The 17,975-nt window shown below is 42.7% G+C and overlaps 1 protein-coding gene across 3 annotated transcripts; it reads left to right on the top strand.

Moving 5' to 3' along the window:
• Positions 1-6,232: 6,232 nt before the first annotated feature.
• Positions 6,233-15,712, top strand: LOC136533626 (flowering time control protein FPA-like). 3 transcript variants are annotated; one of them, XM_066526175.1, is made up of 5 exons: positions 6,233-6,379; positions 6,449-6,823; positions 10,610-11,832; positions 12,128-13,591; positions 14,596-15,712. In XM_066526175.1, the coding sequence occupies exons 1-4, from the start codon at positions 6,377-6,379 to the stop codon at positions 13,587-13,589; spliced, it is 3,063 nt and encodes a 1,020-aa protein (XP_066382272.1). In that variant the 5' UTR covers positions 6,233-6,376; the 3' UTR covers positions 13,590-13,591; positions 14,596-15,712. The 3 variants fall into 3 exon arrangements, with proteins under 3 accessions (XP_066382272.1, XP_066382271.1, XP_066382273.1); XM_066526174.1 differs by having other exon boundaries at positions 12,128-13,596; positions 14,596-15,711; XM_066526176.1 differs by having other exon boundaries at positions 6,259-6,823; positions 12,128-13,596; positions 14,596-15,711.
• Positions 15,713-17,975: the final 2,263 nt, after the last annotated feature.

The raw sequence follows: 17,975 nt of genomic DNA, 5'->3' as shown, positions 1-17,975 counted from the left end.
CTTGGTCTTCAAATCAAGCAATTAAAGAATGGTATATTTGTGAGTCAAGGCAAATATATCAAGGACATGATCAAGAAGTTTGGCATGAGTGATAGAAAAGCCATTAGCACACCAATGGGAACAAATGACAACTTGGATAGTGATACAAGTGGAAATATGGTGGATCAAAAATTGTATCGGTCTATGATTGGAAGCCTACTCTATGTGACCGCATCAAGGCCGGATGTCATGTTTAGTGTATGCATATGTGCAAGATTTCAAGCCTCACCAAGAGAAAGTCATTTGAAGGCTACAAAGAGAATATTGAGGTACTTGAAGCATACACCAAATGTTGGTTTGTGGTATCCTAAAGGAGCAAAGTTTGAACTAGTTGGTTACTCTGACTCGGATTATGCGGGATGCAATGTTGAAAGGAAGAGCACCTCAGACACATGTCAATTATTGGGAAGATCACTTGTTTCATGGTCATCAAAGAAGCAAAATAGTATTGCATTATCAACCGCCGAAGCCGAATACATATCCGCCGATAGTTGTTGTGCACAAATACTTTGGATGAAGGCCACTTTGAGTGATTTTGGAATCAAGTTCAAGAAAGTGCCATTGCTATGTGATAATGAGAGTGCAATCAAGTTGACCAACAATCTAGTTCAACATGCAAGAACAAAGCACATTAATGTCTGCCACCATTTCATAAGAGATCACCAACAAAAAGAGAATATTTGCATTGAGAGTGTAGGCACCGAAGATTAACTTGTCGATATATTCACCAAGCCATTGGATGAGAAAAGATTTTGCAAGCTAAGGAATGAGTTGAACATATTGGATTTCTCAAATATGTGTTGATGCACCCCCACTCATACGACATGCCTCTCCTTTGAGCAATCTAAGGTAAAAGTTGATTGGCGTGGCATACATCCTTGCTAAGGACATGTTTAGTGCATCTAGGCATCTTTCACATTTAATAGGCTCATTCATGAAAATCAAATGAATTTGATGATTGTATGGTACCACTATTGCTTCTATACTTATTTTGATCTAGTGGTAACATATGATATGTTTGTGGGCTTGTAAACCTAGTGTTTGATCTAGAAAATGAGCTCAACATGGTACAAGATAACCCTTATTTGAAGGTGTGAAGAAGCTTGTCCTTGGATCAAATCGAGTTAAATATCTTTGGCAAATGATCTAGATTGAATAAAATTTGGAAATATGATCCTCACACCATTGATTGACATTGATAATCTCTACCTATCTATATTTTGAACCTTTGTGGTCATTGATGACAAAGGGGGAGAAATAGTGCACAAAGATAATGAAAAGACAACACAAAGGGGAGAGAAATAAAGATACAAGTGATAGGGGGAGAACTTGACATAAGGGGAGAGATATGACAAAGGAAAGAGATCAATTAAAATTTTGAGCACACAAGTAGAGGGAGCAAGCTCATGAACTTGTATGGTGCATTTGAATATGCATTTCATATGTTTGCTTGCATGACACAAGTTTTAAATTTTAATATCCATGCTTGTGTGGTGTATGCTAGTTGTAGGTTTGAATGATAAATGAAAAACTAGCATGCATAGGATATCTAATGATTTCATTTCCAAGTATTTCCAAGTGGTATCAAGCTAACCATGGTGCTAAAGATGGTATAATGGTGCACTTCGATTGGTATCACACTCAAAGGTCCATCTTTTACACCTTAGCATCATTTGGTAGACATTGTCTCTTATATTTCCTATCTAAGCATATGTGCAAGCTACAATCCAAACTCTTAGCACATATATAGGGGGAGCAATTGCTACCATATGGGGTTCATGAAACCTATCCATATCCTTTTATACATGGTAAATATGCTTGGGCAAGCAACATGGATTCAATTGAATTTTAATTCATATCTTTGTGAAAGGGTTGTCATCAATTACCAAAAAGGGGGAGATTGAAAGCTCTAGTTTGGTTTTAGTGAATTGATAAAACCCTAAGTGCTAACCTAGTTTATAAAGTGATCATGACATAGGTAGCACATTCCAAGTGGTGAAGCAAATAAAGATCACGACATGATGATGGTGATGCCATGATGATGATCAAGTGCTTGGACTTAAAAAGAAGAAAGAGAAAAACAAAAGGCTCAAGGCAAAGGTATAAATGGTAGGAGCTATTTTATTTTGGTGATCAAGACACTTAGAGATTGTGATCACATTTAGGTTTGATAGCCGTACTATTAAGAGGGGTGAAACTCATATCGAAATGCGGTTATCAAAGTGCCACTAGATGCTCTAACTCATCGCATATGCATTTAGGATCTAGTGGAGTACTAACACCCTTGAAAATGTTTGTGAAAATATGTTAACACATGTGCACAAGGTGATACACTTGGTAGTTGGCACATTTGAGCAAGGGTTAAGATACTTCACCAGCGAAGTGTCCGCCCGTAGTATGTGGACAGTCTGATGGTGCCACCGGCGCCCTAGACAGAAAAGATGGAGGTCACGGTAAGTGACCAGACACTAGTCTCTGAAGGACCGACGCGTCTGGTCAGTAGCAGTAGAAAAAGCATAGCGTTGGTCATCGACCGGACGCTGGCACTGAAACGACCAGACGCTGGCTGGCTGTGTCCGGTCACACTGACATGGTCATGCACAGAGGAGTCACCGAGTAACCGGATGCTGGGTGTGTCCTATCAAGCATGATCGGACATGTCCGGTCGTGAAAAGTCATCTCTGGATGCTTATTGGAAACAATCGGACGCTGGGGTTCAGCGTCCGGTCACTTTGAGCTGCAGCGTTCGGTCATCACTTGACCATTGAGATCGGGCGATCAACATTTGAACAGAGGGGACACGTGGCACGCATCGCGTGACCGGACGTTGAGGTTCAGCGTCCGGTCAATATGACCGGAGCGTCCGGTCACCCCGTGTTGTGCTCAGTGAAGGGATACAACGGCTCTATTTCGTGGGGGCTTCTATTTAAGCCCTATGGCTGGCTCAAGCTCACCCTCTTGGCCATTTACATTGAGATAGCAACCTTGTGAGCTTAGCCAAAGCCCTCCAACTCATCTCTATTATTGATTCATCATCTTTGTGAGATTGGAAGAGAATCCAAGTATATTGCTTGAGTGTTTGCATCTAGAGGCACTTGGTGTTCGTGTTTCGCTGCGGGATTCACTTGTTACTCTTGGTGGTTGCCGCCACCTAGACGACTTGGAGCAGAGAGGATTGTCGAGCAGAGGGTGGTGATTGTCTCCAGCTTCGATCGTGGTAATTGTGAGGGGTTCTTGACCTTTCCCCGGCAGAGAGCCAAAAGGTACTCTTATGAATTGCTCGTGGCTCGTGTGATTCTCATTTTGTGTTGGTTGTGTGGCACCCTATTGAGGGTTTGGCGTGTGATGCCAATTAGCGCGTGAACCTCCAAGTGAGTGAATCGCCACAACAAGGAGTAGCTTGCCGGCAAGCAAGTGAACCTCGGTAAAAAATCATTGTGTTCATCATTTGATTTCGAGGTGATTGGTCTTCATTGGTATTCATTCTTGTGATTGATTGGCTTCTTCCTCGACACGGCGGTATAAATAAATTGCTCACTCTCATTACTTTACCGCAAACTAGTTGTCAAGCTCTTTAGTGTAGCTAGTTGTGAGAGCTTGTTAGTTTGGTTAGTGTGGCTCTTTAGTTAGCCTTTGAGAGCATACTAACTTAGTGTAGTGTCATAGCTATTGTGTGGATAGAAACTATATAAACTAGAATTGTGGTAGGTGGCTTGCTTTTTAGTAGGCTAGCGCAACACTTGCTTCGCCTCATAATTGTCTAACCGGTTTGTAAGGTGTTGTTGTAGAAATTTTTAATAGGTTATTCACCCCCTCTAGCCATTAGGACCTTTCATCATGCCAATTAGGGTTACAACATGCATATTGATTAGGGTTGTAACAGGGGCACTGATGAGGGTTCTAGGACAATCTCTATCGCATGCTCAGGTTGCTACTTTATAGAATTCTCGAACATGGATACTGTATGATCATGCATAGTTGTTAAGGTTGCAGCATCCATATTCATTAGAGGTCACAACACCCATAACGATTAGGGTTATTGTGAGCATATGAATTAGGGGCCTCAATAGGCGTACTGCTTAAGGTTGTTGGGTTTGCCCTATCATCTTCCAAGTTGGTACCTTTTAGAATCAAATACGGGTTATATATACTCTTGCAGATTGATTAGAGTTGCATCATTCATATTGATTAGGTGTCATATCACCTATACCAATTAGGGTTGCAGTAGACGAACTAATTGGGGCTAGAGTAGGCATACTAGTTAGGATTGCATCAGGCATATTGATTAGGGTCATGACATGGGTTGTGACTTTGGTTCCCCCAATTCCCACTTTTCAATTTGTTGTGATTTAGGGTTACTTTAGAGATTAGAACTATTGTTTGCAATCCTCGTGAGTTTGCAATATGTTTATCCACCTCCTCAAATTTGCACCACAGGCTAGGGAGAGAGAGTGGGTGTGAGAGCTTTGAGAGGTCCATGGGTGTGGTGTGAGTGCCACATTGACTTATGGGTGGGCCCAAGCTGAGGGAGAGCTAGACAACGCAAATTCCTATATGTTTACGCTCTATTGGGCTATCTGTCGAGCGTTGATAAATTGTCTATTGGTATTTGTTTAGGATGAACTAGCTATGTGTTGGTAGACCAGTGATACTGGACGGAGCGTGTCATGACACAATAGAGCTAGAAATGTGCAATTTTACTTGACTAGTTTTCAAAACATGAACTTTGATGATGCTTATGCTAAACAAAGATGCAAAGCCGGGTCATGACACAACACCTAGTGTCCAAGGTCTAAGCCATGGCAATCAAAGATAGGCGCATTGGAGATCATGCTTCAACACTCTTTTAGAGATCAATTTGATTAAATTAGGTGTGAGTTTAGAGATTGTCGTGCCTGGCAATCATCTGTCCAACCAAAATTTAGTTGACTCCCCATTGCCAAATGATGTTTCAACAACAATATTTGAAACAATATTGAAGAGGGCCGTGCATTTTGTGGCACCTGGATTAGCAATTCCGCCAAATGTCGTGATACATTAGTTTTTGGTCCAACTTATACAAACTATGAATTCAAACAACTACCAATCTAGCTTTTATATAATCTATCTTTTAGCAACCGCTTTTAAAAGCCAGTTTACACGATAAAAAATATCCAAACAAGCATATATATATTCTACGTAGATATAGATATAGATATATAACAAAGATAGACGCATTGGAAATACATAGGAAGTATACACCTAAGCCAAGTAAACTTTCTTATATATATAAAAAAAGCCAAGTAAACTTTATAGATTCCATTTTAGGTAGTGTTTGGTTCGGAGATAAGGTGGGGTGGGATGGTCCCAACCCTGGTTCATAGGATGGGATGACTTCATTTTCTGTTTGGTTGACGAGAGATGGAGCCATTCCATTTTTTGTTTGGTGTGGAGAGCTCAAAAGTGAGATCTGTCACTGACAAATGGGACCCATGTATAATTTTTCCTTTTTTTCGTTTTTCTTCCTCTCTCTCTCCTCTTATCCTCCTGTCCCAACAGCCGCTCGCACCAGGCCGCAATCCACCTCCACCATGAGTCGCGCCGACGACACGAGCTCAGCCGCGCGCCACCCCGTCGGCGAGCCTGGCCGCGAGCCACACGGCGCCTCCTCCTCCGCGGCGGTAGGGCTAGCCCAGAGCTTGCGTGCCTGCGGGGGGCAGAGCTCGTCGGGGCCGGCACGATGGCGCTAGGGGCGGAGCTCGCCAGGGCCGGGCATGCCGACGCCAGGGGCAGAGCTCGCCGAGGCCGACCACGACGGTGCAGGGCGGAGCTCTGCTCCCATGGCCGCGCGCGGTGCCTGTGGATCTCTGTCTCGCCAGATCTCCACCTCCGAAGCTCGCCGGACCTCAGTCGCCCATGGACCTCCACCCCTACCGGCCTCCACCGCACCCGGCCACGGCCTTCTCTCTTCTCTTCTCCGCGTCGCTCTTCTTTCCGACAGTGTGCGCTCGCGGCTCGTCCCACTTGGGGCATCCCCGTCCGTGAAATTTCTAGGAACAGGAACGCCCGACATCTAATAAGTATATTCACATATGGGATGTCCTCAACCCTACTGACCTCCCAACCAAACACAGCTCATCCCAGGTCATCTCATTCCATCCCACTTCCTCCCTGCAACCGAACACACGGTTAGAGACAAAGCTCTACACCTAAATATAAATATCAGCTTGCGAGAAAATCGGCATTTCATTTTTTTTTTCAAAAGAAAGGAAGAAAAGCCATTGGGCTTCCTCATCCGTCCCATCCAACCGCAAACCCTAACCTCTCAATCGCCGCCGCACGCCGGCGCCAATCGCCAATGGTACAGCTCCATCCTTTTACTGCGATGGAAATGCAGCTGCGCTGACCAATCTCGACCGTTTTTTTGCAGATGGCGAGGGACCGCCGCGGGCCGGGTGGACGGGGGAGGTTCGGCGGCGGGCCGCCGGGCGACGAGCGGCCGGTCCGTCACGGCGTCCGCGTCGAGGAGGATCCGTACTTCCCACTCCCGCGTCGGGGGTCGGGCTGGGGAGTGGCGCCGCCGTCGCGGCACCTGTGGGTGGGCGGCCTGGCGCCCAGCGTCACGGCGTCCGACCTGTCGGAGCTGTTCCTCCGGTGCGGCGACGTCGAGGATGTCGCCCGCCAGCCCGGCCGGAACTTCGCGTTCGTGAGCTTCCTGCGGGAGGGGGACGCCGTTGCCGCGGTGCGGGAGCTCCAGGGGGCTCGCCTTGCTGGGGCGCCTGTTAGGATCGAGTTTTCCAAGGGGGTTAGTGTTGAACATCCTCTGTTCATTATATATTTATTTAATTTGACTCCAAGCAATTATCAGTGCGGTGTTCTTCTCTTATCTTGTGTACAAAACCTTAGTGTTTCAAGACATGCTGAATCACAAGAGTTAAATTTAGGGTTCACAGCACTGCCCCAGTGTCAAATCGGTTCAAAACAGGTATGCCCGGAAATGTGACGGAACAGAGTTTTAGGCTGTTTCATGGGCCTGGCTAATGATGAATCTCAATGTTGTTCACCTGTGTGAAATTCTACCAGTGCAGGATTTATTTAGTCAGCACCATTGGTCACAGGTTTCACTGAATCTGAACAATTACACCCACAGTGTCTCAGCATTTGTGACCCTTAGTTGTCAGATGTCCTGCAAAGGGCAAACGATAGCCATCTCGGCGGAACATAGCTAGGATTATTGCCATGTATCTTCCTCTTGCCACTGCACTCTGAATCATCAATACTAGAAAGTACCTGCTTGAGTGTGATAAATATGTTCCTGCTGTCTCATGTCAATAGTTCACCAATAGCTATGAGGGACTGAGTAATTTTTTTTCCATTTATTTAGGGCAACTCTTGTCTCTTAGTAATAAACCTCTAACAGACGGTTCTTAGAAGGTCATTTGTGGGGCGTCCTTATATTTAATCAAAGATCAAATGTGCATCCTCATGGCTTGAAAAATCCTGTGTTCAATTGATGATGACATCTTCAGCTGTTTCATATATAGTGCATCTTGTGATGCTGAATAATCAGGGAAACTGTTAATGAATGTGAAACCTACAAGGACACTCTTTTGGGGGGCAAAAGTGATGAAATATGTTATCCCTTATGAAGCATCAGAGAGAGACTGCTGCAAATCCAATGCATCAATATTATCGATATGTCACACTAAATTTCCTCAGCACTAAGTACCCTTTCTCAACTCTTTGCCCTATGGAGCTTCCTTACACCTTTTTATTTGTGATGTGAAAGATGCCAGAAATATAATGTGCGGCTTGAAATTAAGTTCCATGGAACCAATATGTAGCTTGTTTTACTAGGCTAAATATGGAATGAATATTAAAACCTTAAGGTACATTGCAAGGACCTCTGTTACACTTAATCCATGCAGGCCTGGTCAATCTAATTAAATGCAGCAGTGCAGCACACTGTTGCTTTATATGAACCCCCTATTAGTTTTATCTGTTTGACGTTTTGTTTGCTTTCTGGACAAACGGGCAACTACCTGTAAGTTTAATGTTGTCAAAGTAAATGTCCAAAAGGATAAAGCATCATCATTCATATGTAGACATATATTTTCTCTTTTATCTCTAAAGCCTTTTATGTAATGTCAGACTTTTTGGTACTGCTAATCGCACCAACTCTACTTCTGATTGTCTTGGATTCAAGTGTACTAAAGTATTGGTGAACCATAGGAACAGCAGAAATCTCTTGACTCCTGAGTTAATGATTGATCTAAGCACATGTGTCAGACGTCTACATCATTGACTATTCATGGATCCAGTTGTGTTCTACTACCTCTGTCCCAAAAAGAATGCAATTCTATATCTAATCAAAGTCAAACTATTTTGAGTTTGACTAAGTTTATAGAAAATTGTATCAACATCTATGATTCCAAATAGGTGCACTACGAAAATATATTCCATGATGAATCTAATGATACATATTTATATCATAAATATTATTATCCTTTTTGTATAATTTTAGTCAAACTGAAGATGGTTTGACTTAGTACTGCAGCTAGAATTGCATTATTTTCGGGATGGAAGGAGTAGAACTTAGCTGGATAAGCATTAAACAGTTGCCCTTATGCCTCTTGGGTTAATTGTAATTAGCTGGCATGCCATGTTATCAGTCATTTTGGACGTATAATCACAAAAAATGGGTGACTGATTGAATTTCCATGCATAATATTTTGACTAATAGAAATATTGCCATATCCATCTGGTACTGACGCCTTGATTGATTGCTGATGGACTGATGTTACTGGACTCACCTCCTTCGCGATGTGCTGACTCATGATGCTATGACAAGTTGAACGCAAATACGTACATGAACGCCTTCAAAAAGGAACATACATGAATACTTTTTAAAACTACACCAATCCAGCTATTTTGACCTGTTAATTCAAAGGAATCATCAAGAACAATAGAGGAATGCTTGTGATGACTTGCGCCATTTTAGGTACTTGAAATTAAAGAACACAACTAAGAAACATCAAAACACAATTAAGTAGACAAGTATGGTAGGTACAGTAATTTCTGACAAGAGGAGCACCTTTTGCCAAACTTTACGAATGGACAGCCAGAGTTGGTATGGTAGGAAACCTGGTGGAGTAAAGAAACAACTGAATATCCTTCTCTTTTCTCTATGCAGCACATGGCAATATATTGCACAATGATAAAAACTGATAGGGAAGTAATATTTTTTTTTCAAAACTACTGATATGGTTGTATGGCTACATATATCTTGAAGCAATACAAAGAGTAAAGGATAGTTGATTCATATTGAGCCAAGAACAACTCATACATTTCTTCAGTAATACCATATTTTGAACCGACGTAGGTCAAGAAAATTAGTTATACTTGGACGGGAAATCGAGAACTATAACTGGTTGTCATGGCTTGCAGCCATATTGTGTCATTGTATCTGGTTTCCTACTTAAAAATTCATTACTTGACCAGACAAATACCTTCTATATCAGCATCCGCATCTGATACATGCTCAGAACTACGGATGCAGACATGAAAGTTTCCAGAAGCATTGGTATATGCAGGCTTTAGCTGTTTATAACAAGAATTGACACAGGCAAGGCACTGTAACCCTTGTTCGAAATATGGTATGCCAAAAAATGACAGTGACAAGTCCTGCAAATGGCTGTCCGCTAAGCACTATCTCAGAAAATTGTATAGCATTTGGGTTACATCATGGAAAAAATGGAACTATTGAAACTTGAAAACGTTGTTGCAAAAAGTGTTTGCAAATGTTGTGAGGACCAGATGTTATGGTAGCCTCAATATTCAACCTTTTCAGCATCCGATGTTCGGTGTTCGCAATATTTGTGAACTCCTTTGCAACAAAATTTCTTAGTTCGCAACACTTAGCCCATCTTTGCTGGATATGTCTCTGTGCTTCTTTGGCTTGGTGTAGAATGCTGTGAAACTGGAAATTTGGCTATCTCTCAGTGTTCAATGAGTGTCTAGTCAAGCTCATAATTTTGTTGGACTGCTGTCTTCAAAACCTTAAAAGACGAGACAACTAAGTTTCCGTTATATGTGGCTCACCAAGTTTGATGTAACTCATTATGTACTGAACGTCGGAACCTTGAATTGGTTGCCTATACTATTACAAAGACTAGATGCCACATATTCCTTCATCCTTTTGCTACTGTTCTCCCCCTAATATAGGAAACAATGACATGTAGGACAGAATACTTGTGGTCATTGGGTTATTGGGTTGGGGCTTTCTTCCCCTGATCATGTTAGCTTGAGGAATTTATGTTCTCTATGACAACCTCGGTATCTATAGTACTTTGGAGTTTAAGAATAAGAATACTGTTGTAGCCAGTGGAGTTATCTCCACTGCCATGGAGGTGTACCTTATCGCTAGTTTGCCTCGTTTAAATTCATCTTTCTATGATCAGGGCTAAACAACGTTCAGTTTAATTTGTCTATTATGCTTTAATCTTGTATGTCCGGATTTCCCATTATCCTACTTTTACACTGTTGCACACATCAAGTGGTACTAGGTTACCTGAACTATTTGAATTTTCAGGATAAGGCTTCAGGTAGCTCAATGGATGACAGATATACACAACATGCTGATGAGCGGCATTCTATTGAACGTGGGAGAAAACGGCATCTGAGTCCTGAAAACACAATAGATAAATATAAAAGAAATAGGTCAACAGAACCTAGCGAGGTGTTATGGATAGGCTTTCCTCCTGGTTTAAAGGTAGATGAGGCTCATCTGTGGGAAGCCTTTTCTCCTTTTGGGAAGGTTCTCAGGGTAACAACATTCCCAGGCCGAACATATGCATTTGTCCAGTACACTAGTGTTGCAGCAGCCTGCAGAGCAAAAGAAGCACTTCAGGGAAAGCTTTTCAATAATCCACGAGTAAGCATATGCTTTTCTCGAAATGAAGGTGCTGCGCCAGAAGTTGGGAAACGATCATTTGTTGCCCCATATTCCCCCCAACCTAGTGCTCGGCCTGTCATCAGAGACCATGATTTTGAAGACTTTCCTAGGGCTAGGCCTTTTGATAGCCCTCCAAGAGATTTTCGCATGTCAACACCACATTTTGGCCCTAATAGGTTGTCAAGAGATGCTGATGATGTTGGCTTCAGCAAGGGTAATTATTTTGAACAGGACGCTGGAATAGAGCTTGGCCATGCGTCTAATATTGAGCCTTTTAGAACACGGGAGCTGGGTCAAGAAAGAAGGCTGGCTGAGGAATTGTATGAGCCCCATAGACAAAGCCCTACTGCTAGGAGTGATGCGCCATGGAAGCCATGGAACAACATTCCTTTTGACAGACCTCAGAGACCCTTACCAATGGAAGCTTCTTGGGACGTTGAAGACAATTCATATCTTATTTCAAAGAAGCTGAAGGGTGCTCAAGTGCATGATACTGAACTTCCTGAATATCCTTTCTCAGAATTTGATCGAGGAAAAGTTTACCCTGAGTACCAAAGGAGGCCCCATCATGATCTTTCAGAAGATGGTTTACACTCTAGAACCTCTTCGTTTACTGATATGCATGATAGACATCATGTTCATCCTTTAAAGAATATAACTCCACTTACAAATAAACATGAACCATGGCATGCTCAAGAGAGTTTCGATAGGCGTTTAGGGAAAATGGATAGATCTACTCCTGACCATCATGAACCTGCTCTTAAGGATGAATGGAAATGGAATGGTACAATAGCAAAGGGAGGCACACCGATCTGCCGAGCTCGATGCTTCCCTGTTGGGAAGGTCCTTAACTTCATGCTGTAAGTTTCCATTCTTATATTCCTATATTTTCTGTGTTCTGTCGTAGCTACAGTTTACAACACAGCATCTACAGCAGGGAAGATTAGCATGCACTTAAGATTCCGTTCACAAGTGACTCTTAGTTTTTGTAGTCGAGTCATTATATCTATACTTCATTACTGCATGCTTTGGTATGTTGCCCATAGTGCAATCCCTTGGATATCTGTTCTCTATATTTACACCATTCCATATTTGAGCATCTTTTGTTCGAACACTGAGTGTTGATGTTCTTTTTGTTAATTTTGTACTTTTCAGGCCTGAGTTTCTGGATTGCACTGCTAGGACAAGTCTAGATATGCTTTCTAAGCACTACTATCAAGCTGCTGGCAGCTGGGTTGTATTTTTTGTCCCAGAAAATGATGCGGACATGACAGCTTATAATGATTTCATGAGTTACCTAGGTGATAAGCAGCGTGCAGCAGTCTGTAAGCTTGGAGAGAGGAGCACCTTGTTTCTTGTTCCACCTTCAGATTTCTCAGAGCAAGTACTGAGAGTGCCTGGAAATGTCAGCATATCTGGAGTCATTCTGAAGTTTCAGCAGTCAAATCCAGATTACAGCTCGCCGAATCGCAAATCATTGGAGAGAGCTCACCAATCTTCTGCAAGTAATTTCAACACTGATGTAAGCAATTGTGAAGATCTGCATGCACTGAGAAGGCTCAATCCTCCAGATATCAGCACATTCCCACAGGGTCCAGATTATGTCCGCTCATCAGGTGTAAGCTATACCCCAGCAAGTGCAGATTTTATTCCACCCTATAAGCCAGAGAGTGCTCCTCCATATGTTGTCTCTCAATTACCGCAAGAAAGGCCACCAGCGGACCTCCCTATGGGTATTGTACAAGGCCAACACCAGCAACTCCCAAACAGGTTGCTCTCAGGATGGTCCAATAACCTGGATGATCCAAATCCAGGTTCTGGTAACTTCAGTTTGGAGCAGGGTGTAATCTCTCGTGCGCTAAATAACAGGACACAGGATCCGTACACATTTGCTTCCGGAGTAGTACCAACTGGAACAGCTTCAGGGTATGCACCAGGTGAAGCATACAACAGCATGTCCTGGCCTTCCATGCAACCCAACTCACAGCAGGTAGCTAGATCTGATCAACCTACTATTCCAGTATCACTGCCACCTGATCAACTTGCACAGCTGGCTGCCCTTCTTGCACAACAAAACCAACCTAGAAAAGTTGGTTTGCCTGTGGACAGCTCAAACAATCAATCTGGATTCATACAGAATTCCAATCCTCATGGACATGCTACAATGATGCCAGGCAACTCTGGCTCCATCCCTGTCCAGAACTCACTGCCACCTGTTCCACCGTCTATGCAACAGTTACGTGCCCATGTGCCAGTGCCACCAATAGGCTCGCTACCTGCAAATCCACTCAATGCGCTTCCGACCAGTGCTCCTATACTTTGTAACACCACTTTGCCTATGCCACCCATTCATGCTTTGGTCAACCCAGCTCATTCTTCCATGCCAATGAGACCGTTCGTTCCTCCACTTCCTGAAGGTCCTCCACCCTTTCAGCAGCAAACATCAAGTGCTCCCACAGTGCAGCCTTTAGCTACTTCTGGCCAGCAATCTAGCCAACAACTACCTGCTCAGGACCTTGATGGAGATCCTCAAAAGCGCCTTCAAGCAACACTGCAATTGGCAGCAACCCTGCTTAAGCAGATACAAAATCAGTCAAATCCTGGTGGCCAGAAATAGATGTAAGGTAATTATTTCTCAGAAATCTATTTCAAAATTTTCTTTTCATTTGCTTGCAGAATATGTATTGATTTCCCATTTGTGAATGGGCCTGTAGTCTAGTGGTTGCAGGGCCTTATTAGCACCCCAGTGGCCTGAGTCTGATTCCTAGTGGGAGTGAATTTCCGGGGCTATTTTTTTTAATTAAAAAAAACACCCCTTGCCTGCTGATGTTCCAGTGACGCAGTTGCAGAGATATGTGGCTGCTCCTGGACAGATGTTCCAGGGTGTTTGCTCGGTCCTACAGCAAGAAAGACTCTTCTTCGCATAGTACCCAGGGATGATGGTCTTTACCCTAAGGGCCGAGTTTTATTTCCTATTTGCTTATGCTAACATATTGCAGCAGTGCATTTGCTGCAGGATCTGTGCATTACTTAGTCAAAACTCTTTAAGTTTTCTCTGCCTGGTAGAAAATGTATTTGCTGTCTGGTAGAAAATGTATTTTTCTTTGGGATCCTGTTATTTAACATAGAGATAGAGCCATAGAGGGAAACTTCGAGTTTTTGAAGATGTGATCTGATCTGATCCTGAAGATAAAGAGATGCATTATCTTTGCACCTCTTCCTATCAGTTATCAGTGGATCACATACCTTCAAAGCAGATGGTGGCACACTGTATACCCAGTGAAAATAGATGTAACTTTCATCCTATGCCAACATCTAGGTTATGCGAGTGGGTAGCTGATTGGCCCAGCTGTGTGCCAGCCGAAGCCCAGGTGCATATCCCTAGTTGAAGTCCACAGTAACATGTTTGTGGAGTTGCTTTGGAAGTTGTATAGAATGGTTCCAATATACTAGGAAAGATAGTTGCATTAATTCTTTATTCTTATGCCTTTTATCATTTGGTCTGTATAACCTAATTGCAAGCTAACGAGCCCTTGATTCTCGCCATTTATTTAAAACAGGGAAACTGATTGCACTTTTCAGCAATTCATACTCATCACGATTTGTATCACATCTTATGGCAGGTATTGGTAATGTCTAGCAGCAAGGATCATCATATGGTGGCATCCTTTTTTGTTCTGATCTGAGGAGCTTGAAACTGATGACTACATACTTCTGTGGTTTATACCATCACCTCCTGTGATGTGAATTTTTAGGATGAGTGGTTTCCTTGTAAACCACTCCCTCCATTCCAAACTATAAGATGTTTTGGCTCTTTTTGCATACATAATTTTTGCTATGCATTTAGATATACAATGTCTAGATATAGTTACATAGTAAAATCGATGTATTTAGAAAAGTCAAAACATATTTTAATTTGGAATGGAGGGTGTATAGACATTAGCTGTTGTCTGCATTGTTGTTTGCCTGGTATAGATGGTGGAGCCTAATTGACTGTCTTGTTTCCAGAGGGTATGATGGTATGGCTAACATTTAGTAACAATAGCACTGCAGTTTACTATGGATGTTCACCCCAAGTTTGCAATTTTTGCCACCTTATCATCAGGTGTTGCGTAATTCGTTGTTTACTTGTGCCCCCTTTATTCGTAGTGATCCTTATGATGGTGTTCATTGCTACATGAAACCTAGAGAGCCTTGTGACCCCCTGACGTGCCATCTGAGTATCAGACGGTAAATAAGGCATCTTACTCAGATGTTTGCATGGAATCGTCCGACAGTTGTTGTCACACACTATGGATATGTGTTCTAAAGGCAGTGAAGCCTCTTGTTACCTTTGACATTGCTTTAGCTGTTTAGCATGTTAGCAACGGGGTAAAGTATAGCTTGGCGTGACTCGTGATGTGTAATCTTTGGTCATTCGAAACTGGCTGCCGCCATGGAACATCTTTTAGTTCATGACTGTCCTCTGATGCTGAGGTGCTTCAGATTCAGAGCAGCTCCTTTTTCTTCCCCAGTTTTTAATCCTCGCTGAGCTTTCACCTTTGTGTGGGTGTAGTACATGATTGCGGCACTTGTTTCAGTGCATCAGCTTTATGCTGCTCTCTGCCATGGATGGCCGGCCTGTCTGCTAAAGAGCATGACTGTGCCATGCCAAGGCGGCTGTTGTTTTACTCCCCAGTCACTGCTTGCTAAATGCTACTGCTACTCCTATAAAGTTGTCATGGCATGGAGATTTGGGTAGAAGTACGTAGTATGATGATGGCACTGAACGGCATTTTAAAATGCAGCAGATTTATTCCTCTGGTCTCGCTCGTAGGCCCTGTTTGGCTTGTTGAAATTTAACTGAAAACACTGTTCTGACTGAATTGTTGTGAGAGAAAAATACTGTTTTAGCTGAAAAAACAAGTTGAATAGTGCGGATTATAAGGTAAGCCGAACGGGGTGTAGTGGCATGACACGGATGAAGAATGATGGCCTTTTTCTGTGCTATACGTATTACCTGGTGCTTAGTTCCTTGTTTATTGCAGCCCTAGATTTGCATCTCTCTCTCTCGCTCTTGTTGACAAAGGGGCCGTCCGTGGTGACGTGGCTTTGTTGGGTGAAGGCGAGGCGGTGGTGTACGGATTCAGGTGGTGTGCCCTGTGATGGCTCATGGCTGCCTGCTCTATTCTTTATGCTCTGTCTTGTGATGGAGGGAGCTTTATTTCAAGTGTTGTGTTGGAGGGGGATTTATTCGAGCTTTATTTCAATTTGGATTTGGGCCGTGGTAACCGCTTGTTTGGACGTGGTTGGAACTAGGAATGTACCAGCAAGATCCATCAAGTGCTGTTGAGGCACGGCACCTTGTCATGGGCCCTGTCCACCACACGAAATCTTGGCATCTGATTGGCACGGATCCCATAATTACATTCTTTTTTGACCAAAGGAGTATATAAGGACATTTTTCGCCCCTTTGGTCGTTGTGCAGTTGTCGACTGCATCGAGCCGTCGAGCCATGCAGCAAACCTCCAAGAGGACAAGATGTGTGCTCCAATAGGCGTTGTTAACCGAAAGCCATGGATTTTTGCTGGTTTTGCCTGCTATAGCCAGCGATTTCTCACACCTCTCCTCTTATCTTAGGATAAGTATATCCCAGCTCAACAACCAAGCAGCATGGACAATGGCCTTGGATCCTCCATGCAAAGTGACCGTCAGTTTAATGGTCTTATGCTTTTTCATCGTGATTAATCAGTCAACGAACAAAAGAGAGACTTGCTTCCACGCATGAAGAAGGTCTGGTGGGTTAGAGGCCCTAGTTGTTTAGGAGCTGCCTGCAAAATTGATGGCTTTTGCCTAGCCAGGCAAATTTAGAAAATTTCTGTTTGGTTTGAGTTTTGTGCTCCACAATAACGAGTGAATTTGGTGTAACATATATCGTTATATACATCCACTCAGAAAAAGTGCCTTAGAATATTATTGTTTTGCAATTTGTAAGATTTAACAAAAATGTATTCCTAATGAAAATACTTGCATATATTCAACACAAAAGTCTCCATATGTTCTAGTTAAAGACTAAAAAGAAGAGTGCAAAATTAGTGATAAGTTTAATCTTTCAAAAAGTAGTAACAAGTGTTGGCATGTAAATATTGTTGATTACCTTACCTTTCATTACTTTAAAGACTAAGAAATCAATGCGCAGTCCGTGTACCACGTCATAATACAGAGCGAATTAGGACCGTTTAGACCTACATTACCAAAACCAAGTTCATGGACCCAGAAATAACATTTGACAATGGAGGGACCTAGGTGATACCCCTTATCAAGTTGAAGGATTACATGTAGGGGCCATGTCAATGCACAATCACATTGCCACATCAGCATACAGAGCGGGTTAGAATCCGTTTGGACTTGGATGTTCCCTAGAGCCATGCTCATGTACCTAGAAATAACATTTTAAGAGTAGAGGGACCTAACTAGGTGACATATCTTATCAAGTTGAAGGGCTGGTCATGAACTTTTCTTATTATATTATTATTGGCATGATTGCAAACCAGGCTTGAGACCCTTATTCGGTTTAACCTTCCTCTTAGAGATTGAAAAGTTACTATATGTGGGGGAAATGAACTTAGGTGTCTCATCTCTCCAAACCCAACAAGCCCTTACAGGGCACATTGGCCCCGTTCGCTTCGCTGAAAAAACAAGCCGAATCATTGTTCCGGCTGATTTATTGTGAGAGAAAAACACTGTTCTGACTAAAAAAACAAGCCGAAAAAGACGGATTATAAGAGAAGCGAACATGACCATTATCAGAACTAAAACATAATACTAGTAAGATAATAAAAATGTGTGCCTCCTTTGCTGAGATCAGTACGTGCAAATGACACAAGCATTAAGTTGTACGCTTGGTTCACTAAACATTCACGGCCAACCATTGAAAACATTGGTTACCATTTAATAGTAACAAACGATAAGGCGACAACACTTTTTTCTTCACGGAGGCTTCACCCACTGATCTAGAAAAAAA

The sequence above is a fragment of the Miscanthus floridulus genome, unplaced genomic scaffold (genome assembly GCF_019320115.1).
Source record: "Miscanthus floridulus cultivar M001 unplaced genomic scaffold, ASM1932011v1 os_1020_3_4, whole genome shotgun sequence".
Taxonomy (NCBI): Eukaryota; Viridiplantae; Streptophyta; class Magnoliopsida; order Poales; family Poaceae; genus Miscanthus; species Miscanthus floridulus.
This window is presented reverse-complemented; position numbering and strand designations above follow the sequence as displayed.